This window comes from Acartia tonsa, chromosome 9 (genome assembly GCF_053477335.1).
Source record: "Acartia tonsa isolate MP-2025a chromosome 9, ASM5347733v1, whole genome shotgun sequence".
Taxonomy (NCBI): Eukaryota; Metazoa; Arthropoda; class Copepoda; order Calanoida; family Acartiidae; genus Acartia; species Acartia tonsa.
Genome location: NC_137268.1, coordinates 26,763,752 through 26,789,375, shown reverse-complemented (window position 1 = coordinate 26,789,375; position 25,624 = coordinate 26,763,752). Strand labels below are relative to the sequence as shown.

Below are 25,624 nucleotides of genomic sequence, written 5' to 3'. Positions count from 1 at the left end.
ACAGAATTTGGGTGTACATCAATTTATCGACCATTGTCTTATCCCTTAAAATATCTGAGGTAGAGGATGATTAATACCCAGGGACCTAAAGGGTTGAGACAATGGCCGATAATTTGGGTACTTCTCAAATGATGATACTCAAAATTACCCTTCTGTAGATTACTATTAGTGGTTGAAACATTTGAATACTCAACTTAATAAATCATCCAATCAAAATTCACCAAAGTTCTCAAAGTCTAAAGCCTAAGAAATGGAAAACTTTATCATATAAATTTGGGGACTAGTGTAATAAACAGCCCATTATCCCCTCCCTCTCTCTCTCTCTCTCTCTCTCTCTCTCTCTCTCTCTCTCTCTCTCTCTCTCTCTCTCTCTCTCTCTCTCTCTCTCTCTCTTTCTGATCAATATCATGCAGTGATTATGTCTCCCTTTCTCTGTTCTCTGTTTCTGTGTGTAATAGACCATGGACAAAATGAATTAGTTTTAATTTTTGTTTACATATTTATCAGGATTGCTGGGAGAGGTAAATCTAATTTTGGTTGTCTCAGTCGTTGGAAGATAAATGTATATTAAGTATAGATGTATAATCCAGACAACTACCTGGCCCAAGTAGTAGGGACCCTTTTTGGCTGCTAACAAATTGCTATCTGTACTTTTGTGGGGACTTTGCTGTGTTTATATTTCTGACAAAATTAGCTTATTTCAAAGACAAAGTAGGCAGATTTATATATAACTCATGTCCCCTCTATTCTTTAACTTTAATATTTTGGGTAAGGACTTGGGCAACATGTGTTATTTTAGCCTATTTAAGACTTAGAAGGGGAAAAATAGAATTTTTTTTGTACTATATTATTCCGCTATTTACCTATTCCTTACATCCTTGTCAGTATATTACTCATGAGAACGTCCCTTTATATGCCGAGTATTTAATATAACAGTTCATTTTTTTAACAGTTGCAGATCTCAATCCAATTAAATAAAGTAGTATGTAAAGGTTTTTGGTTTGTTTGTTTGTCCATTAAGATCTTTTCTACCACTGAAGCCATTGGGTTACCCATTTAGATAAGTCATCCAGAGAGCTATGTGAAGCTTCCCTACACTGGAGAACCCAATCGACTGAGTGGTTAAGGAGATCTTAACAGACAAATTAAAAACCAAAAGTAATAAGACAACTTATGATAAATACTAGTTCCCAATGATGTTAAACAAAAACATCCAAGAATATTGATGAAAAAGTGTGGACACTATAAGTTTAATGAACCAATAAAGATTTTATAAAAGTACTTTTCAGTCAACGAATAAAATATGTTCTACAAATTTTGGTACCAGTTTGGTACCACTTACCACTGCAACTAACATAGCACCCCAACTGTATATCACTGGAGACTGGACACTGCCCCCCCCCCCCTACACTGAACTGCAACTAACACAGCTCCCCAACTGTATATTAATGGAGACTGGACACACTGCCACACTGCACCTAACACAGCTTCCCAACTGTATAAATGGAGATAGGACACTTGAAAAACTAACACAGCTCCCCAACTGTATATCACTGGAGACTGGACAATGTCTCCTCCACACTGCACTGCAACAAACACAGCTCCCCAACTGTATATCAATGAAGACTGGAAACTTGAAGAAATTACACAGGTCCCCAACTTGGAGACTGGAATCTTGAAGAACTAACACAGCTCTCCAACTGAATATCAATGAGAGACTTGACACTGCCCCCCACACTGCACTGCAACAAATAAAGTTCCCCAACTGTATATCACTGGAGACTGGACACTGCCCCCCCCCCCCACTGCACTGTAACTAACACAGCTCCCCAACTGTATATCAATGGAGACTGGACAATATATCCTCCACACTGCACTACATCTAACACAGCTCCCAAACTGTATATCAATGAGAGACTGGACAATGTACCCTCCACACTGCACTGCAACAAACAAAGCTCCCCAACTGTATATCAATAAGAGACTGGAGAATGTCTCCTTCACACTGCACTACAACTAACACAGGTCCACAACTGTATATCAATGAGAGACTGGACACTTGAAGAACGTTATACAGAGGTATGTGGGGGGGATGGACAATTATACAAAAAAAACAAGGATGATAACATCAATAAACAACATACCTCAAAAACTTGATTATTGACAAACGGACAAAGTAATGTTATTAAAGGGAGTGTGAACGTAAAAATTTCTCATCTGATTATCAAATCTTAACATTTACTAAGCACATTTCACTACACTGATCAACCAAAAATGTCCTATTCACAAAAATATCCAGAAATAATGCCTTGATTTTATGGTATTTTGAGAGGGAAAAAGGAAAAAACAGGGAAAATCTGAACGTTTTTATTTCTTATAATGTTTGTAGGGATATTTAACTTGTCATATATAGTTGAAACAATTTACTTACTGTTAAGGATTTATTTTATGCTATAAAATTGCCAATTCGTTTTTTTATAACGTAGTAATTAGGTAATAAAGACATATTTTAAATTCGTATTATTGACAAAAAAAATACCTCACTGTCTACAAAGGGTTGAATCTCATAGGTTATATAAAATAATAATATCCTTTTTTATTGTGTTGAACAATAAATAACCCACTTTGGAGAATTAGTTTACACTTTTATCAGACTGTTTATAAAGAAATATTGCGTCTTTATTATTTACAAATTTGTAATTAAAGGTGGGCTAGAGATGGGCCATTTAAAGTTAATTGGATACTAATAAAAAACCTGTTTCTGGCTTTGTTATTGTATTTGGTTTTCAATAAAAAAATATTGCTTATTTTATCAATTTCTAAGTAACTATACATTGGATTAAAGCAAGGATTATGTTAAAAGTCAGCTTAACTGTTAGGAAAAATCTAGAACTATGTGAAAAAGTTTAATTTTAGCTATAATGGGAGAAAAAAGCAATTTAATGCACATTTTATATAATACGGAAAATTTCTTCCTTTCCCCGTACCTTATAAAAATCGTCGGAAAAAGCCGTTTTTTTAAGCAAACAAAAGCGCGTTTTGCTCTATCTGTGAGATATTATGAATGAGATAATGTTAAGATTTGATATTAAGATGAGAAAAATTTACGTTCACAGTCCCTTTAACCAGATGTTTAGATTTAATAAAAAGAGAGTTATAAAGATTTAAGAATAAAAGTCTGTCCAAATAATTTGTAAAAGGGTTATCTTTACAAAAGAATAAAAATTTTTCTTAAATAGCAATATAGAATATGACATTTCCTCCATAGCGTTACGGACTGACGGATGGACAGACAACGTAAATTAAAGTGTGTTTTCGCTACTGAAAAACATTTAAATGTGGCCTAAAGGCGAAATTCTGAATGCTAAGCACGTCCAGAAAACTTGGCGCGCTTGATACATATTGTTTTTTTAAAGCGCGAAGCTACTATATAGTTCAAGTGTAACGGGATCGATGGTTGTCGGGGAGATTCATAATATTATAAATAACTGCTTTTAAATACATGTAGATCAAGACTTGTCTTCATACATGAACATGGGCGAATCATTAACTTAATTTGTTTTAAGGGGAAGATATATTGCTCGTGTTGGGAGGGGGAGGTAGTTACACCTCTTCGCCCAAAAGAAAGAACTTAAATAGAACCATTTTTCAACTTTTCTTAAAATTGTATTATTATTGGTCTGTTGTTTACGAGATCTTTGGGGACATACACATTACACACATACATCTTGCTACTAAACTGAATAGAAACTTGGGAAAGCTTCCCATAGGTCCTATAGCTCTAGGTGTTTTTATTTTTAAATTTGAGTCTTGGGATGATTTTTTTACTATTTGCTAAAGGCGCAGCTACTTAAAGTCTTAAAAAAGAGAGAAGGAAGAGAGAGAAAGAGATAGAAAGGGAGAATAAGGGAGAGCAAAAGAAAGAAAGAGAGAGAAAGAAGAGTGAGAGAGACAGACAGGCAGACAGAGAAACAGAGAGAGAGATACTTATAGATATTGAAAGAAAAAGAGAGAGAGAAAAAGAGACATATAGAGAGAGAGAAAGACAGTGCGAGCAAGAGAAAAAAAGAAAAAGAGTAAGAAAAGAGAGACAGGGAGACAGAGAGAGACAGAGACAGAAAGAAAAAGAGAGAGAAGAGAGAGAGAGACAGAGAGACAGAGAGACAGAGAGAGGGTCAGAGAGAGAGACAGAGAGAGAGAGACGGAGAAAGAGAGAGAGGGAAGAGTGGGTGTAAGAGAAAAAGAGAGAACAGAGAGCGAGAAAAAGAGAAAGAGACACAATCAGAGAGAAAGTGAGAGGGTGTAAGAAAGAGACAGCATAAGAGTAGGAGAGAGAGAGAAGGAAGAGAGAAAAAGAAAGAGACAGAAACAAAGAGCAAGAGAAAGAGAGAGAGAGAAAGAGTAATAGATTGTAATAACGGATTTATCTTTGTTTCTTAAAATCAAGTAAATGCAAGAGATAAAGTCAAAATTAAATTACCCAGAAAATTGCTCTCGTTAAAGGATGAAGGAAATACGTGGATATTATGACAGGGGAAAATTTGTCGTCAATTTAGCTTGCTAATATGGACATTTATTGGTCAATTAGTTCATTCAGTAGGAGGGGAGAGAATGGGGGCTATCGTTAGTTTAGCCAGCTTTGAGTATGACTTTATCAGATTACATAATCACAAATCAGGTGCAACGTCCAAGTAATAATATATCAATTCTGATAATTTGGTTTATCATAATTGGGAGTACACAAATACTGATGTAAATGACAAAAAATAAGTCGATAAAACGTCAGTCACAAAAATTTTTATTACTTTTTATGCTCAATTCACTTATATTTCTATCCCGTAGTAAAATAGACTTTTCCAGTTAAGTGAAAAATAAGAAGTAATAATTATCGAGGACAAGCGTATCCATAATTTGCGTAGTATTTTCTACCAACTTTTCTGCCAGTAAATAAGACAATTGTGTTATTTATAACTAGAAGTTTGGGTACCAATCCCCCCTACTGTTTTTTTCGGGGTGGGGGGGATCCTTGGGGGAAAGTATTAAAGAGTGGAGGCGAAACTTTCACCCCCCCCCCCTTTTTACAGATCAAAACCTAACTTTATAGATTATATATACCGACAGACATACGTACCTCTTTATTTAAAGAGTAGCTTTGCTCCTAAAATTGTAGAATTGTGGTTGTTTGAACGTTATTGTTTTTCATTAAAAACGTGGAAAATTAGAGATAAAGGATTTTAAGCTTTATCTCTATCTCTCTCTCTCTCTCTCTCTCTCTCTCACACACACTATCTATCTAGCTATCTTTCTATCTATCTATCTATCTTTCTATCTATCTATCTTTCTATCTATCTATCTTTCTATCTATCTATCTTTCTATCTATCTATCTTTCTATCTATCTATCTTTCTATCTATCTATCTTTCTATCTATCTATCTTTCTATCTATCTATCTTTCTATCTATCTATCTTTCTATCTATCTATCTTTCTATCTATTTATCTTTCTCTATCGATCTATCAATCCTTCCCTTTTGCTATATTCTCTTGCTTTTTCTCGCTTCACTATCTTTTGGCTAAAAGCTTAATTCATTGGGTTGGTTGGTTCAAACTAGCATTACATGTTTACTTCGCAACCAATAATTTCAATCTACAGAAGGGGTAATCATTGAGGATGTAAATCAATTTATCGTCCATTGTCTTAACCCTAAGATTCCGTTCCTCAAAGTCTAGACTTTAAAGAATTATTTTTATTTTTTTACTATGTGTACAGTTAAAACTATACTTAACAAGAGTACTTATGTTCAAAATACCAATATTTATTTTTGACCTTTGGCTGGAAATCCTAACTATGTATGATAATGAGTTGTTTCTGGTCACCCTACTCTTACAATTGATTACATGTGTCTGACATAGTAGCAGTAGAAACCATTTTTAACATCTTTAGTATGGCGCACTATTGGGTCCTGACTCGAACCCGACGCGACAGCAAGCCGCGAGATGTTAACAATTACGTAATGCTGCGGATTGGAAACTTAAAAATCACCCCCCTTTCAAATCTCAGTGAACGCCCGTATTTAAAATGTTAACGGGTCATTTCTCGCCAAATTCAACAATTTAAGCCTGAGGTGAAGTTTTTTTTTATTTATATTCAGTTTCCCATAAATTCGACCATATAAATTCCCCCCACCCTTCAAAGCAGAATGGAATCTTGTCAAAATAAAACAATCGATGTTGACAATACTTATTTAAATTAAACAAAAAAGGTTATGGCTGACATATTGTTGACATTCCAATAATAATAAACAAAATTACCCCTTCAATAGATTAAAACCTTTGGTCAAAACTTTGAACTCTTAATGAACAAACCAATCAAAATTTAACGTATCAAAAGTTATTTTGCAAATGAATAATAAAATTACGTTGTTTAAGACTTTGGGTACTATTTTAGATATTTGTCTAATGTCCTCTCCCTCCATGGTTTTAATTACCGAGTTCCTATAATCATAAAGATATTATAAATTGTTGAAGAATTCCACAACGATTGTTTTAAATCAGTAGGATAAAACATTCTCATATCTTTTCAAAATAATGTTAGAGGGTCCATAGAATTCTTTTGGGGAAAATTCCGAATTTTTGGAACAAATATTTTGCATTTTAGAGGCGAAATACGTCTACCAAGTGCACTCACACACACACAAATACACACACAACCACACACACACACACACACAAACAGGGAGGGTCATTCAGTAATTATATTATGATCATTGTGGCTTATCGTAATAGGAATCAAAATTTTAATTTGACAAATACGTAAAAATTGGGTGCAAGGTTTTAACTGAAGGGGATGATTCTAACATTCCAAATTTAAAATCAAAAGAGGGAGAAGATATTGGACTGGTAGTTATATTAGTACCCAAAGTTTAATGAGCATGTTCTCTCATTCGTTAGACACTGTTAAAACAAGCAATGTTTAAAATTTTCTACAAATAATCTTAAATGTAATTTTGTTTAACATAATTAGGGTTGTACACCTTTTTATTGTCCATTGTCTTATCTCTTATTTTATATCTCGCACATATACAACCGCTTGACCTTTCAAATGCTTTTAGTAAAGTGTTTTTTCAAACTGTAAAAATGCATTTTTAAAAATATTTATGGTCGGTGCGTCTATAACGGTTAGATCTTAATTTTAGTTTAGGCGTGTTAGAATTGTCTTCTAGATTTCAAACTTAGCATGATGATGCTTGTAACAATAAGGCAAGTTTTTTATTTTATAGTGGGGATTCATAAGACGATCAGGTACAATGTTAAAAACTAAATAAGTCTTAAATGTTAGTATGTCTTTAGAAAGTATCCTACATTCAAGTAATACATTGATTGTATGATTGGTTGAGCTTCTATTTTATTGATATATTCATCCTTCTTTTCACAAAAAAATGTAACTACTGTTGCTATGACCGATGCATGACTTAATTTGTAAGAACTGAGGACATGCCTTGGCCGATATAAAGGTAAAGTACACAACTAAAACTCCTTAAATTCTATATAATATCCTGGCTTTTTAAGGAATCTTCTCTCTGTGCTTTTTACATTTTTGGCTATTTCTTATTTGCAACATTTGATGACTTACACACAAACACATACACACACCCACATCCAAATACACATACACACCTACTCATACACAAACACTTATACATACACACACACACACACACACACACATCCAAATACACATAATTTATTTCAATTTAGGTTTACGCGTACATATCTGTTATATAAAATATGGAGATTGGGGGGATGAATTCAAAGAAGGATGATTTTATACAATTTGGTATCAGGGAAAAGGCAATGGACGTGAAATGGCATAGTAATTTTTGTCATAAATTCACTTGTCATAAATATATTTGTCATAAAAGTACACTTATCATAAAAACATTTGTCATAAAGGTACGTTTGTCATTAAAACATTTGTCATAAAAACATTTGTCATAAAAACATTTGTCATAAAAACATTTGTCATAAAAACATTTGTCATAACGGTACGTTTGTCATAAAGGTAAGTTTGTCATAAAGGTACGCTTGTCATAAAAACATTTGTCATAAAGGTACATTTGTCATAAATAGATCTAAACTTTACAAGGACCTCTGAGAAGCTACACTGTATATGAGAATTATATCGGTTCAGCGGTTAGCGATTTCCTTCGGTACAAACAGATAGACAGCCTTTTAATTTAATAAAAGGATAATTTTTTGTCGATATGTCTTTTTTTAGTGATGCTTTTCAAAGCTGCATTTAATTTGATTTAGTTCAGGTAAATTTCAGTATAAAAACGCAATAATGATCACAATACCGATGTAAATATCAGGCAAATTCAGGGGTCTTAAGAGATAAAACAATGGAAGATAAATTTATGTAACCCCGAAGATGATTAGTCTTATCCCTCAAAGAACCCTAAAAGAACAGCATATTTAGGCCTTCTAAAAAACTACAATGACATTACAACTATTCCCATATGTCTGTCGACATAATACAAAATATACGGTTAATAGGAAATTTATACATATATGTCTACATAATATTTCTAAAATATTGAAACATATATTTTAAAATGCCACGATTTGTAAATTATTTCCTTAAAAACCCACATATACAAAAACAAGCAGGGAGGGAGGGGACATTGCACTGTAAATTATACAAACACCCAAAATTTTGTGGAAAAGTTTACTGACAAACTTTTGGTAATGATTGGTTGGTAAAAACTGGCAATGGTACATAGAATCCGTATGCAAAACAGTTACAAGATTGATTGGTTGGTAAAAACTGACAGTGATACATAGAATCCGTATACAAGAATAATTTATCATCCATTGTCTTATCTCTATTTTTTTTCCAAAGAAGAACTAAAAATAACTCCATTATTGAATTTTGTTGTGTTTCAAAATTGGTATGTTTATTTTTTACATCTAAATAATAAAAGTCTATTTAGCGATTTTGTTTAAGCAAAATTCATGTTTTTGATATAATCCTTATAAAAAATTAAGTAACAGGAATTTGTGTCTCTTTGTTTGTTACCGAAGAACCACTGAACCAATATGATTTTCCTTTACGATGTAGCTTTTCATAGGCCCTGGGAAGATTTGTAATTATTTTTAGGAAGGGAACCACTACACTCCGAAGAGAAAACACCCCTAGAAAATAATGAACTTGGGTGCCCCTAGAGGCCTCTAGATCGTACCCACTGGTTGGTTGAAAACTAAGGAAAGGGGTTTATGAAAAAACTATTAAATAACAAGGATAAAGTGATTCATAAAAGCAAAGATTATTAATAATTCAGCTTTTAAAGTTTACACAAATCTTTATCTCATAATTTACTGTTTTATAAAAACATCTATACACGTATTAAATGAATCTATTTTGAATAGGTCTAAAAATATTTTGAAAAAACGACACAGTCTTATTTCCATATTTTTAGAGAAGCGAAGCTTTTCTAATAATATTTGACTGTACGTCATCTATAGTTTAAAATCTAATCTTTTTATACGCCCAATAATTATAAACAAAATTACCCATTCTGTAAATAAAAATAGAATTATTGGTGGAAAACTTTGAACAAACAAATCAAGATTTAATGAATGTACTAAAAGTTTTTGAGCCAACGAATGAGAGAATACATACAACCTTTGAAAACCCTCATTTTACCCCACTCAAAATAAAAGCTTGGACGCCTCTGCTAAGACTTCATCTACTTGCAATTGCAATTCCTTTAAATAACTCTATAAACTCCTCTTGTATGGATGTTGTCATCCTTGTTAAAATTGTTTTTTGGTGTTTTTATGTTTTCGACGTATTCAAAAATAAATACATGAAAAACAGAAGAAAAATTCTATGAAAAAAAGGACAGAAAAATTTATTTTAATATAAAATCATTGGTAGAAAAGTTTGGACACTGGCAGTGTGAACTTTGAACCCATCAATCAATATCTAATAAACATCTCTAAAGCTTTAGAGCCTATGAATGAGAGAACATGTTTATAAACATTTGGGGACCGGTTTTGTTTACATTTCCTGAATTATTGGGTTTAATTCTGCCTTTTGAAGCAAAGGGGATAGAAGGATTGTATATTATCTTAAAATTGTATGATTTGAATTGATTAAAATTGTTGAAAATATGTCCCAATTCTTGCTTCAAGTTTCCTGTATTTAATTTTGGTGTATTATGTATTTTCAGGGATATTGAGGGATAGGACAATGAAAGTTGTGTAAATTTGTTGGCCGAAAGGTTGGCAAAGTAGGTATAGTACCCGTAGGGTTAGTGTCATTTACAGGGGATAGGCATAATGAACCCCCCCCCCCACACACACCCCTCACCCCCCAAAAAAAAATTAAAAAGAAAACAATTATTAGAAAATTTATATTTCTGGATGGGGGGGGGGGGTCAATGCTTGATAAGCACTTAGATGGAAAGCACCGTAGCAAATATTTAATTGGGGGGGGGGCCCGGGGGGGGGGGTTAAGAATTGTCCATGTATAAAGAAAAAGGGATATTGTTGCATATTCATACATTTTTGTCTTTTATATTTTTGGAATAATATTTTGATATTGTGCCTTGTTTTAAACTTCTAGGATTGGATAGGTGTTTCATTTAAAAAAAAAAGACTATTTCATCAAATACAAGCAGAGATTTTGAAGAGATACATTAAATATGATAATATTTAATGCTTTGGTTGGAGAGAGGGGACATCGAAAGTGGTCCAAACTAGTAGAGTCTAAACTTTTCAACCATAATTTAATCTACAGAAGAATTAATATTAATACTCATCATTGGGGATGTATTAATGTTTGGTTCACTCTCTTATCCCTTAAAATCCCTCATAACAGAACACATTTAATCTGTCCCCAAATAAAAATATGTTCAATTTTGCCTTTTGTAGCTAGTAAATAATTGGAAGCAGTAAGGAATGTAGATCCTATTACAGCTATTCCAGAGGCCACAGTCATAGTCAGACACTTTTACTGTTTTCATTCCAGACATCTAGAATAACAAACAGACAAACATAGAAGTTTTAGAGAGGCTGCGTTACTAAAATTAATGCAGAATAAAAGGGTTTTAAGTTTACTTAGTCAAGTGTAAAAATATTCAGGGGAGGTGATATTGCACTTAAAAAAAAATTATACAGTCTCCTTTTCTAAATGGATTTGTTATTCTTGGAGCCATTTTTCTTAAGGAAGTCAACGTATCTCCTGGCCAAATAGCCCAAAACCTGCCCTGATCCAGCACTTCTCCAAGAAAAGTAAAACATCGGAATGTCCGTTTTAGAGATTTTACTGTACATAACAAGAACATAAAAACAGACGGACATGCCCCCTGCTACTTAAAAGCATATAAAAAAAATTTTCTCAGAAAAATATTCCTTTCCTAGTAATAAATATATGTAAAAAAAAACCTTGGACTTTAAAAATGTTTTAATTAGATATAATTTTATAAGTAGCGCAGCTACTATACAAGGAGGGTAAGTTCGACTCCGAACGTCTTTTTTTTTAAATTCTTGTTTGAATAACTAGGGGGTATCAATGGATAAGACAATTGACAATAAATTGAAAAAACATTCTCTATGGTGATTAACAAAACTACTCCTTGTATAGACTGACTTAATTGGTTAAAAAGTAGGGACACTAAAGTCGCTGCGCTATTTAAGAACTTTGTTATCCTTGTTTTCAATGAATAGCTTTATATTTTAGAATTGAATAAAATATTTCCGGAATTTTAAAGCACCCCAATGAAAAATATTTTGCCGTAATTGTTATAAACAAGAAAAATTAAAGTATACGAGCATATAGTTTTCAGAAAAGTTTTAATTAAGTTCTAGACAGGTTTTTGCCTATTTTCCTTTAAAGTGTCTGGTTCGTTTTAATTTATTATTTCTTCTTAACCAATAGTGAATTAAAATTGATTATCCTTTAAAATTAAGTAGCAAAGTTTTTTTTGTTTGTACTTTAAGATTTCGACAACTACAAAAACGATTGAATTCTCCATGTTATGGAAGCTTTACATAGGTATTCTGATGTTTTGGGGCTATTTAGTTTTTAGATTTAGGACTTAGCGTGGTTTTAAGCTAGTTTCTCAGAAAAGAGGCGAAACTGGACTGTTTTTTACACTTGTCCCCAAAGTTTTATAATAATGTTTTCTTATCTCGTTGGCTTAACAACTTTGGAGACTTCAGCGAATTTTGATTGGTTCGTTCAATTAATTGAGTGTTCAAACGTTTCAAACAACTGATTTTAATCCAGAGTAGGGGTAATTTTGAGTACCATTATTGGGGAAGTACATCACTTCATTGGCCATTGTCTTATCCCTTTAAGTCCCCGTATTTTTTCTCTCTAAAATTCCCTACCCCTGAATCCCTAAATGCTTGGCGCGTAGCCACTAGTTACAATATACAATACCTAAACAATGACTATGAAGTAAACCTTCGATTTTAAATAAAATATTTAAAAATTTCCAACTTAATTAAAATTTAAGAATATAATGTCGAAATCTTCGTAATTTATGTAAAATAGATTCTATTAAAAAGAATACAACCCCTTTTGTAGTGTACTTTTCTCATAGAGAGGGAGGGATGGGGAGTGGGATTGGACACTGGTAGCCAAAGTTTATAACCGCGTTATCATATTCGTTAGATCCATATACATTTTGGGTACTTTTTATTAAATCTTTAGTGATTGGTTCAAATTAGAAGTGTCCAACCTTTTCATTTTACGAAATAAGAACATTGACAGTTTACCGCATAAAATTAATTTCTAGCCTTCTAGTTTAATTGAAATTCTAGTATTTCAAATATTCAATTAAGAAAATGATTTTCAAATTTTAACAATTTACATTATTATACAATAAGAAAGAAATTTTCAAAAATCCTTGATTTGAAGATTGACTTGTTTACAAACCCCCTTGCAGTTTATAATAGTAACAAGAAGTCTATCTGTAACCGAATGAACCCTCTAACCATTGGACCGGTATGGTTTTCTTTATAATGAAGGTTCTCATAGGTCATGGGAAGGTTTAAAACTACTTTATTTCCTAGAGGCCTAAAGGGGCTTATATGAATAAAGCCTTAAAAAACAAGTTACAATATACATATAGTTATTGGATTCATCATTCCAAGTTTGAAATCAATAAGGTGATTGTATCATGCTTTAAAAAACGTTCAGGGAAAATTTGTTAGTAAAATCTAGCGCTCTGGGGTCCTTCTTAGCCTAATGTTATCAAAGCTTACCTGAAATAAAAATAAAATATAAAAAATTTGACAAAATGAAAGAATATAGCATCGTATTATAGACAGCCTTCTGTGGATATTAAGATGAAAAATCATAATTTAAAACCAGTTTTGTTAGCCGATCCAGCAGATATCAATGGGTTTCGAAGCCATACTGGAAAATTATTTGTCATTATTTAGGATTTACACCCCTGGATTAAATATCGAACTCCCTCACCATCTCTAAAAGTAAGTTTTAATGGAGATTTTAGGGGCCGTTAGACACCCCAATAACAGGATCGAAGCCCATAGATAATATTTGTAAAATAAATATTATAAAAGGGGTCCAAATAAGGTTTTAAGGACGACGTGATACCTTCTAAAATTTTCAAAGCTGAACAATAATTTCCCTTGACATTAGGGTTTTCTTTTCTTTTGTTACTAGCACGGCTACTCTTAAATTTATCATGGCCGTTTGTCTTTTCTTATAAGAATAGAAGAACTTTAAGACAGGATAGAACTATGGACAATAGATTAATTGTCCCCTAAAATCCACAGTTTGATCCCCCCAAAAAATTATATTTAGGATTTGTAGCCTATGAGATATAAGATGCATATATCCTTGTTCTCTTTACATTTCCACACAAGAACTTTGAATAATTGTTTTCATATTAAAACAAGGATGACAGCATCTTGAAAAACAGCTAATTCATAATAATGATATGTCCGTCCGTCTGTCCTACTTAGAGAAGCTTGAGCTATATGTAACTCTACCCACGGGGTGGAACCCTGTACCGACTTCAATTGGGTGTTAATATTAACAAAGTTAAGTCGCTACAAAAGTATAAAAAGCAATTTGCTGGTAAACAAGAAGTCCCCTAACTACTATGGCCAGGTAATGGTCTGTGTTATTCAATATACATCTATACTTTTATTTTTAATTTATTGCTTTGTTATAATACTAGGACCAAGGAAATCTTCTGCAAAAAAAATAAAAAAAAAATAAAAAAAAGGGGGGGATTTTTTTTTTTTTTTTTTTTTTTGGGGGGGGGGGGGGTTTGGGGGTGCCCACCCCCCAAGAAAATAGCCTAAAATCACCAAAGGACCAGTAGGTATATACCCTGAAGAGTAGAATCCAATCCGTTCAGTGGTTACCGAGATCTTAAGCTTCAGACGGACGGACGGACAGACGGACAGACCGACGGACAGACATCATTCTACTTTGTATTATAGATTGCTGCGCTTCTTATGCATATAATTGTCCTTGTTAAAATTTCTTTATCAAGTTTTCAGTGCATTTCATATTAAACAAGGATAACTACATCCATAGAAATAGCGCAGCTACTTTATAATATTTGTATGTCCGTCCGTCTGAACTACTATATTATAGCTGCGCTACTTATGAACATAATTGTCCTTGTTATACTTTCTTTATCAAGTTTTCAGTGCATTTCATATTAAACAAGGATGACTACATCCATAGAAATAGCGCAGCTACTTTATAATGTTTGTATGTCCGTCCGTCTGAACTACTATATTATAGCTGCGCTACTTATGAACATAATTGTCCTTGTTATACTTTCTTTATCAAATTTTAGTTCATTTCATATGAAACAAGGATGACAACATAAATAGAAACAGCTCATCTATTTCATAATTATTATAGTAGTTTAAAAGATGGAAAGCCTTCCCAGTAGTAAAGGCTTAAATTATACAGGTACCCAAAGTTTTTAAACTTGATCTCTTACTCATTGGCTACTTTGGTTACTTTTATTAAATCTTGATTGGTTGGTACAAGCTAGCAGTGCCCAAGAATAGTTATTTCTCGCGTCGTATTATAAACGGCAGTCCGCGGATATAGAATGTACAATTATAAGATTAAAACTATTTTTTTAGCCCCGTGGTGCCGAAGGCACCGGCTAAAAAAACTGGTTTTAATCTTATGATTGTACATTTTTATTTTCGTAGAAAGCTGGATATAATACGAAGCTAGACATAGTTTTTTCGTATGAATTAGAACCGGATTCGAATGAATACGAGAAAATAGTATATGAAATTTTCGATTTTATTACTACATAACACTCTACTGTTTATTACTATAAACGTCTTAACGCTAGAAAAGTCAATTGTCGATCTTGTAAATGACAAACTAACGAACTTAAAAGTAAAAAAAGTAGCTTCGCTACTACAAATACGTTTTATTCAAATGGCTAGCCAAGGTTAAAATTAAGTTTACTTTTATGTTTAACAAGAAAAACTATTTCCATGACCTATGATTTTTTGTTATTGTAAATATTCGTATGACCACTGAACATTATTACTAATGAGGCTTTGCCTTTTTATTTCATTTCGATTGTTCTTTTGTTCTTATTTTTACATTCAAGAGCTTCGCTACTTAAAGATGTTGTCATCCTTGTTCCATTGCATTAATTTTCACCTTAATGTTAAGCTTCATTTAATTTAAAAGAATTATTGTATGCGCTTCTTTCTTTATTCTTTTATTTGTCTTTATTTTATAAATGTTTTTGTAGAATCGCAGCTACTGTATAATTTGCCTAATCATATTAGATTATAATTAAATTAGGTATGGTAGGACAAACTGACAGTTATTGCTGGAATATTACAAACTATACACCTTTCTTCTGGTACAATTAAGAAGTCAGATTAGGTTAGGTTGCATCGGATAAAGGATAGTCCCGCAGGGGTAGTACACCGCAAATATAGGCCCGCTGGGGTTAGACTTATTTTCAAATTATTTGAAAATAGGGGGAAGGTTTAGTGCTCGAATAGGCATGTTTAGGGGAAAGCACTATTTCATATGGAACGTACGAACGGATATTCCTTATAGAGTTGCTGCGCTACTCTAAAAACAAAGCTATAAAAATACATGTGACACAATTTTGATTGGTATGTTAAAACTATCAGTGTCCAAACTTTTCCACCGATCACTTTAAACTTGTAGCATACCTGTAGTGAAACAAGAGAGGTGAGGGTGAAGTGCTGGTACGTGAGGACCAGGAGGACCATCTTGCTGGCGATCAGCAGGATCATCCAGGACATCAGGAACCTGCGCCAACAGAACTTGGTGTGGAACCATCTACACACACAATAAAATTAGAATTTCCTAGAAATATAGATGTAAGAATATACATGGATATACAGGGGAAAATTGTCATCAATTTAGGTTGTGTACATGGACATCATTTATTGGTCAGTTCGTTCATCCAGTAGAAGGGGAGGGAATAAAGTAGAGGGGATAGATGGGAGGGTCGTTATTTTACATTTGACTATGAATTATACTGGTGCCAAAGTTTTTTTTAAAACAACTTCTCTCTCATTTTTAATCTGATTTTATAGAACAAAAGAGCAGAGTCCAAATTTTTATTGGTAGTGTACATTTTTTGCCTTACCCATTAAGATCTCTGGTACAAATATGTTAAGATCTCACTGAATTCCAATTAAGAGAAACTTTAATTAGGTCTTAACAGGTTTAACGCTGTTTTTATCTCATAAATCTAAGATGCTAGTGAAAAAATTATGAATATAGTGATTTTAGGTTAGATTAGGTAAAGTGAGTGTTACACTGCTAAGTTAGAGCTTCCTGCAGGGAGTAGAATCATGAATTGGATCAATAAATTATATTCAAGATCCATAGAGACTGGGGGCGAAGCTGTTGCCAGAGTTTATAAAGAGCATAGCCAATCAAAGATATGTGACTTGATCCTATAAAACTGATTGGCTTACACTCACATAGACATGCATTCATAAAAATGATATATGTTACATATACTACCCATTATTATAAACAAAATTACCCCTTTTGTTGATTAAAATCAGTTGTAGAAAAGTTTAGATCAAGATTTAATAAGAGTTCTCAAAGTTTTTGAGCTAACGAATTAGAGAACGTGAAGTAGGAATGAAAAATGGACTGTAAATTAAACTGGTCCCCAAAGTGAAATTGACATGTTTTTATCATTTACTTTAAAATCTTTTGTTACTTTTGTCAAATCTTGATTGGTTAGTTCAAACTAGCCGTGTCTAAACTTTTCAACAAATAATGTTGATTTACATAAATTTTATCGTGCATTGTCTTATCCCTTAGGATCCCCGAAATCAAAGCTTGTCCTATTTTAATACTTGTTTTTTTTCGGAACACTTTTCCCTGATTTGTGATAGGTATCAAAAACTGACATTGAAACATATTGAAGATCAACAGGTGTTGTAACATTTCAACTAATTTTTTTAAAGAGAGTAAGCATGAATATTATTAAAATGTTCGTCTGTCTGTACGTTAGCTGTACGCACACATATGTAAATTGCCTGTTACATAACATTTCCTAAATATGTCTTTGATAATTCTAGTTTATACTTAAGTGTTTTTAACCTTTTTCCATGAGGGGTCTCAAAGGAAAAAAACCTGAAGAATAAATGAGTGTACATTCCAAATGATGATAAACAAATTTACCATTTTTGAATATCAATATTATTGATTTAAAAGTTTGGACACTCCTAGTTTAAAAGATTTAATAGAAATCTCCAATTTAGAGAAATAACTTTAAGTACCAGCTTAAATTTTAGTCCAATGTCCTCTCCCTCTCATGGTTTCCATGTTTGATTTAATAATTTTCTATTGGTGGAAATGCTGGAACATAATGGATTGAAATGTATCAGAGACCTTTGACAGGTCACTGGAGGGAGGGAGGGAACATTGCACTGTTTCTTACATTAGTCCCCAAAGTTTTATAATAACGTTTTCTTCTTCATTGTCTAACAACTTTGGGGACGTTTCAACCACTAATTGTAATCTAAAGAGGGATGATTTTGGCTGGGGGGATGAATTGGGGATGTACATCTTTTTATAGGACATTATCTTATCCCTTTAGATCCCTTGGTGTTTTAAAAGTTTTATAAACTTATTTTCTTATTTGTTAGTAGTGTCCAAACTTTTCCACCAATAAATGTCATCTTTAGATGTGGTAATTTTGTACATCATCATTGGGGATGTGCATCAATTTATCGTCAATTCACAATACTAGTTTTAAAAATATTTGCCTATTAAAAAAATACTCTTTACCCCCAAGGCAAATCCTCTGTAATAATAAACAACATATCTTCAAATAAATAGTTGAAAGTTTTAACATTACAAATAAAATAACGTGGCTATTAAATCTTTAATACTAGTGTATTTTATAGTCAAATGTCCCCTCCCTCCTTCATGAATTATAAAAGGAAGGCTTAACGCAAACTAGGCCTATTCAAATTTACATCTGTAAGTTTTTGGTGTTTCAATGATAAAAATTTATTTTGAAAGTATAATGTTTAGTCCTTCATTTAAAGCCTTTGGGTGGTTTCAAGCTATTTGATTGGCCAATCTACTTTAGAGTTTCGAGCCAAGCTAAAACACACTCATACACACACATAAATACGATGTAGATCACCTTAACGAAATAGTTTAAATCATATTGGGGGTATGGTTTTGGGGGGGGGGAGATCATTTTAGTACCGTACACTAAAAGTATTGCGAAAAACCGATTTTTGCAGAGAAAGAGGGGGAAATGTACTGTTTATTACACTAGTCCCAAAAGTTTTATAATAACATTTTCTTATTCATTGGCTTAACAACTTTGGGAACTTTAGTAAATTTTAATAGGTTGGTTCGTTTAGTTGAGTGTTCAAATGTTTCACCCACTAATTTTAATCTACAGAAGGGGTAATTTGTTTATTATTCTTGGAGTTGTACATCAATTTATCCCTTATATCTCTATATTTTTTTTAAAAACTTAGATATCATATATAATATCAAATGGTATTTTTGTTTGTAGCATGACTGACAGACTAACAGACCAAGTTAGTCATATACTAGATACAAATCAATATAGGGAACCTTCACAAAAAACTAAGCCACAAAACGGATAGACTTGCAGATGCACATTTAAAGTTTAGGGAAGCTACGCTACTAAAAGTTTTGAGCTAACCCTAATCGTAAAGCACTGACTTTTTGTATGTGAAATAATTGGTGTATAGCCCTATATGTAGGATAGAAGCGTTCCTGCTATCTAACATAATAATTTCAAAGAATGGGAGGTAGGGGATACTGGACTGTAAATTATACTGGTAACCAAAGATTCATAACACGCTATTCGTTGGCTTAAGATTTGGTTAATTGGTTGGTTCAAACTAGTAGTGTTTAAACTTATGATTTTTTAATGTAATTACCTAAAGTTTTATACTGTTTTATATAAAAAAAAAGTGTCTAAACTTATTCATCAATAATTTCAATCTACAAATGTGGTATTTTATTAATCATCATTTGGGATATACATCAACTTTAAAGTATATTGTCTTATGGAACCCATGAAAAATAGATAGATAATTGTTGTTGTTATTATTTTGTTGCTAAAATGTATAGATACTAGTATAGAATTAGATAGTCTGACTAGATCTAAAGCGTAATAGACATATGGGGATAGGACAATGAGATAGAGATTCATCTTACCCCCATTATACAGGTTTATGCAACATAGAATCATCCAATTGATTTAAACCTGTTGTTTTTATATAATTTATTTCGAGTTAAACATGAAACAAACTATGAATTTATGTATTTTTAAATGTTTATAATAGATAAATTACGAATTACGGAATATAAATCATGTACATTTGAAGTATGAGATATTATTTTTTTGTTTTAATAGAAACTCAAGAAAATCATTAAGAAAATCAGAATTTAGACCCATATTATTTAAAATTGATAAAGCAGATTTTACAACAAACAATGATTGAGAGAAACAGTTTAGAATGGTCCATCTTGATAAACATTCATCTTTACTAATTTTTAATGAGCGATCTTTGGCAATTAGAATTAGCAATGATAGTTGAAAAAATATTTCATTTTTAGCAAATATAGGGTACCAAACATTAAAAAGATAAAAATTTTCTTTGAGATAAATGAATTCAGGGGTATCATTATTAAAATAATAGTCTAAATATAAAGCAAGTGCATTTATGAAGAATTTTGGGTAAAGGCAAAAAAATAATGAATGTTCTATACTACTTTCTACATTACATAGATTACATTTGGTAGAGTCACTATGACCAAAAAGACCTAGTTTTCGTTTTGATACAAGAGTGCGGCATATTTGTTCAAAAAAGAAACTTTTAAAATATAGGGGTAGAGGAAGAGAGAATAATTTATTGAAACTCAATTCAAAAGACTCAGTGTCAGGAAAAAATAGACCATCTCTCAAACGAGTTTTTATTGCAGGATGTTGTTTTTTGAATTTATTTCTTAACATGATTTTGAAGTGTAGAGAAAATATTTGTGGATTAAAATTGTTTAGGTTAATGAGGGGTTTTCCTAAATTCATAAACTCTTTTTTGGTGACTACTGGAAAGTGGGATGCAATAGATTTCAAAACATTTAATTTATTAACTAGAGTAGTACATGCAGGGTTATTTGTTATTTTAGTATGTATAGTAGGAAGTATGATAATTCTATCTCCAATTATTCTGTGGTCAAAAATATTTGCAACTGTAATGATATTATTTTGTTTAAGAAGGGAAATTTCATTTGATGATAATTTGTGTTTAAGCATAGAAGTAGAGGTTAATGAAATTTTTAAACAAGTGTTTTTATTAGTTTCCAAATCTTTTAAAAATTATATAATTTGATTAAAATATCTATCGTTACAGTTAGGGTATATCGATTTAATGGAGTTCTTATTTTGAAGAAAAGTAGAGTAACCAAAGTTACTTAAAAGGTTATTTAAATCTACATGTTTGTGACGAAAAATAATTCCTAGAATTGAATTTGGATAAATAAAAGCATGATGTAGAGTGTTAAGTAAACTGGGAATAAAAATAGATAAACTTTGATTTTCTGGTTTTAAAAATTTTAATCCTCCATTGACAAAATCAAGTTCAATTCTTTTTTCTGAGACTTTGAAACGATGTGATATACCATCCATAGATTTATTAGACCACAAGAATTTAGAAATGATATTCCATAGTTTTTTTATTTGTTCAATATTAGGACAGTAAACACGAAAAATATGGAAACACATTGAATTAAGTAAAGACATGCAAAGATTACGTCGTTTGAAGATATTGTAACTATTTCTAAGGGGAAGAAACTTTGCTTTTTTGTTCAAATTATTCAATAATTCATCATAAGTGATTTGGGCAGCATTTTTCATATCAAATGATAAATGGATACCCAAATGTTTAAGGCTAGATTGAATAGTTCCTATTTTGCTAAGATTTGGTGGGATTGTACCATGGACGAGAATTTTAGTTTTAGAGAAGTTTATTTTTAAACCAGTACTATTTTCTAATTCATTTAGCATGCAATATAGTTTTTCGATATCCCTCGAGAATCGAATACAATAAAACCTCCAAGTATCGTCAGCAAATGCTAAAGATTTTAAAATTTTTTTACTTATTTTCAAAGAGATATGATGAAAAACTATAGAATCAAGTACAGAAGGAAATATATGATGTAAAATATTAAATAGAGTAGCGGCGCTTGGGCCTCCTTGTGGTGTTCCAAGGATAATGTTAATAAATTCAGAATAGCAATTTTCTACTTTAGCTCTAAAACGGCCTTTAGAAGTAAGGTTTATCCATGTCTGAGCAAAATTTCCATTAGGAAATATATGTTTAATTATTTTATGTAACACTTCGGGTATAATACGATCAAATGCACGCTGAATGTCAAAGCTGATAAGTTGGCTGTCTAAATTATGGGATTGAATGTAATTCATTGTTGCAATAGTAGAAACACTTGCAGAGTGCATATGACGTTTAGGGGTAAAGCCAAATTGATCATTTGAAATTATTTTGCTCAAATATGGAATCACCTTTTTGTTTAAAGATTTAGATTGTATTTTATATAGTGTTTCCATAGACGAAATAGGTCGTTTATTTTGTCCTAGTGAGGGATCAGTTCCTTTTTTATCTATGAAAACAATATTCCTATCCTTAATCCATGCAAAAGGAGAATTATCAATGTTTTTAACTAGATGAAGTTGATTTAGAGCTCGTGTCATGAAATTAGGCAATAAATCAAACAAGTATTGAAATAAAATTTTTGGTTCAGAGGACAACCCAGGAGAACTATTATTACTCATAGATTTGATAACATCCTTATATTCATTGACAGTACAAATAGGGGAAGTTAGATTATAGATCTGAGGATAAATTTGATCAATTGACAGGTGAAATTTCTGTAAGAAACTATCTAAATCATAGTTAAGTATAGAATTGGGTGAAACTGTTTTTGCATGCAATTTACTCAAATGATTAGCTATTTCTTGGGGGTCATTGTTTAATTGGTCATTAATCATTATGCAATGTTTTTGATTAAATTTACGTCGACAATGGCTAAAAGTATAAGAATTTGATTTTCCATCTAGTAGCAAGTTTCTCATAAAAATAGTTTCAGAGCGAGAATGTGTGAGATTTAGAAAATATTCTTTTTGCTGTTTATATAAAATATCGATTTCTTCTGTATTGTTGATTGTTGAAGCTTTTAATTTTTCTAAGATTTGGGAGATAGATTCATCAAATTTTTTGGTTTTAAGATAACTTTTAAGACGAAAATTGGAATAAAATTTGTCATGATGTAATTTTAAATGTTTCAACAAAACAAACAGAACAGAAGTTTCTTCATATACAGTGTTTAAAAATGATAGATCAAATTCGATTAAATTTGGGTTATTTAAATAAAACTCAACACCTTTACTTTTTGAAATCAAATCAGCATTGTCAAAAAGGAAAGAAATAGACTCTTTTTTCATAAGATTTTGAAATTCAGAATTATTAAATAAAAATTTTTTCCAGGAAGGTGCACAATATTTAAATTTGGTTTTTGTCCCAATGAATAGAGATTTGTGATCTGAAAAGGAATTAAATTTGTAATCAATTTTGATAAAATTAGGTACATTAGTATAACAGTGATCAATTAGAGACATACTATTAATTCTATTACCACGTCCACGCCAAGAATATTTAATATCTTGCTTTAAATGAGCAGCTAAATCATATAAATTACATTTTTCTGTTATATTTAGAAAAGCATTTGCTTTAGTTTTATGAGAAGGATTTGAAAAAGAAATATTTGTATCTCCAATTAGAGTAAATTTTGATAGTTTCTTTTTACTAATAAATTTGTCAATGTCATTGAGAATTTGTAAACAGTGATTAGTATCGCTAGGCAGGTATACACAAATAAATTCATAAAAAATGTCAAAAACTTTTAATTTAGTATACATTGCATGACAAGAACTGATTACATAAACATCAGTTTTTTTATTTTCAATAGTTAAAATATTGTCAGAAAATAGGTAGAGGCCAGCACTTGGTCTAATGCCAGAACTGGTCTCACCTATATATTCTATATGATTTGGTAAGTTTAAACTGGCAAAGTTGCATTTTCTTTTGGTTTCACAGAGGACATAAAAGGTAGGTATAAAACGAGAGGATGAAATTATTTCTTTGATTTTATGAGATACCCTTTTTGTTTTATTGTTAAGTTTTGATTTAGTTTTGCCCCCGAGCCCCATCACATTAACAGATATTACTTGAAAAGACATTAGATTTAATAAAATAAAATATCACAAATTGTAAAAAATATGGAAGTATTTTTCAAAGCTTTGTGAGGCTTCTTTCCCTAATTATTACATAAGTATTCGCCTTAGGGGTTAGCAAGAGTTTGTCCTTTGATGTACTTAAAACCCTAATTTAGAACATAATATCATGGAGTTCATATAATTTTCAATATGATAGTTAATATGTTACATATTAATATATTTTTGAAAAAAAAATAGTAGAGAAAAATGTCCATCTCAAAATTTTTTCTGAACTAATTGAACGTAAATTGTATATAAGATTTGCTGGAAAATATAACATAGGCTAGATTTTAGACTGTTCCCTTTTTAAAGAGCAATTCAGCCATGTATTTTCTCCCCCATTCATTCTATAGAAACAAGGTCAAAAGAAACACACTAGTTCAGTAGAAAAAATATTAGAAAATGGACAAATTTCAAAAGAAAATATTTAATCAGAAAATTCAATTCTTAATGGTAGTAAGTTTGTAAGCGGTTCACTATTATTTGGCAACTTACTAGGCGTGCATGGGATTATGATTTGTGGTCCTGCCATAGGTGACATTAAAGGTAATAATCTGTTAAGGTCGATAGGAGAAAGATTATCATTGTCACTTGGATATGCAATATATGTTTTCACTTTATGATTGCTGTTAGATTTTTCTAGATCAATAGTGATATTTTCATTACAAATATTTGTTTGGTTTGCAAACTGTTCATTAGAACCTGAAATTAAATGATTATTGACAAAGTTTTGACCAATTTTGGGCCAACAAATTTCATCAGCTGATGGCACTGGAGTATTGGTAGAAGCTGAATATACTGTTGGCTCCGAGAGCGGGGAAGTTAGAAAGGGAGTTGGTGTTGGATGTGGGGTCCCTGGCAAACTCGCAGAAGCTGTAACAGATGCATTTGGACATATGTTCTTTAGATGGTCGAGAAGTGTGGGATTTGATGGTCGTCGTTGCATTTCGATATGCTCAAATACGTGATCTTGAATGGTGGATTTGAGTTTGAGATATTCATTAGACTTAAAATCGACATCATCCAAAGGTACAAGAAAACCATTTTCCTTGTACATGTGTATGCATCTGGACTCAAGGAATTTGGTGTTTTTAGTTTCACCCTCTACTCTAAAGCTGTATAAAGGAAAAACAAACTCATTCTGCTTGCAAGCAGCAAAGTTGTTTAGGTTGTAGCTTGTTATGATGTTTTCTTCCAGAAGTTCCTTAAAGATGTTATTTAAGCATCGCACTTGAAATTTAAGCTTTGGAAAATTATTGAGAGAATATTGAGGTTTGGAAGCTTTGGGGCCAATATTTTTGTTGATATTGTAGAGTGCGGATTTTCTGGCACCTACACTGTTGAATAGGACTGTAGCATCAAGTCGCTTAGATTTAGCTGGTAGCTGAATGACAGATTCTACTGCTCCCCATCCCCCTAGGTTACAGGCAATATTATGAGAGTTTGAATTTTGGATAGCCCAAGTTTTCCTATTAATGTGAGCGATGCTAGTTATGTTAGGAATATACATTGATGTGGCAATAACTTTTAACTCAGGTGTTAAAACTGGGCTATGAAGATTGATAATTTCATTTCTTGGTAGATCGTATCTGATACTATGCAATAGTTCGGCCCTTTTAATACGGGTTTTGTACTCATTAAGGAACCATTGTAGCTGCTGTATGTGATCAATGAGATCACCTTTAGAAAGAGTCTCCATGTTAGAAACTGGTTAAATGTTTTTGGGTTGTTTGTAAGGGACC

At 32.0% G+C, this 25,624-nt stretch overlaps 1 protein-coding gene across 1 annotated transcript in view; it reads right to left on the bottom strand.

The window, feature by feature from the left end:
- Positions 1–25,624, bottom strand: part of LOC145328644 (uncharacterized) — a 146,839-nt gene that overhangs the window by 89,116 nt on the left and 32,099 nt on the right. Inside the window, exon 4 of the mRNA XM_080172410.1 lies at positions 16,222–16,353. Coding sequence (XP_080028536.1) covers positions 16,222–16,353 — 132 coding nt within the window. The remainder of the gene's footprint in view (positions 1–16,221; positions 16,354–25,624) is intronic.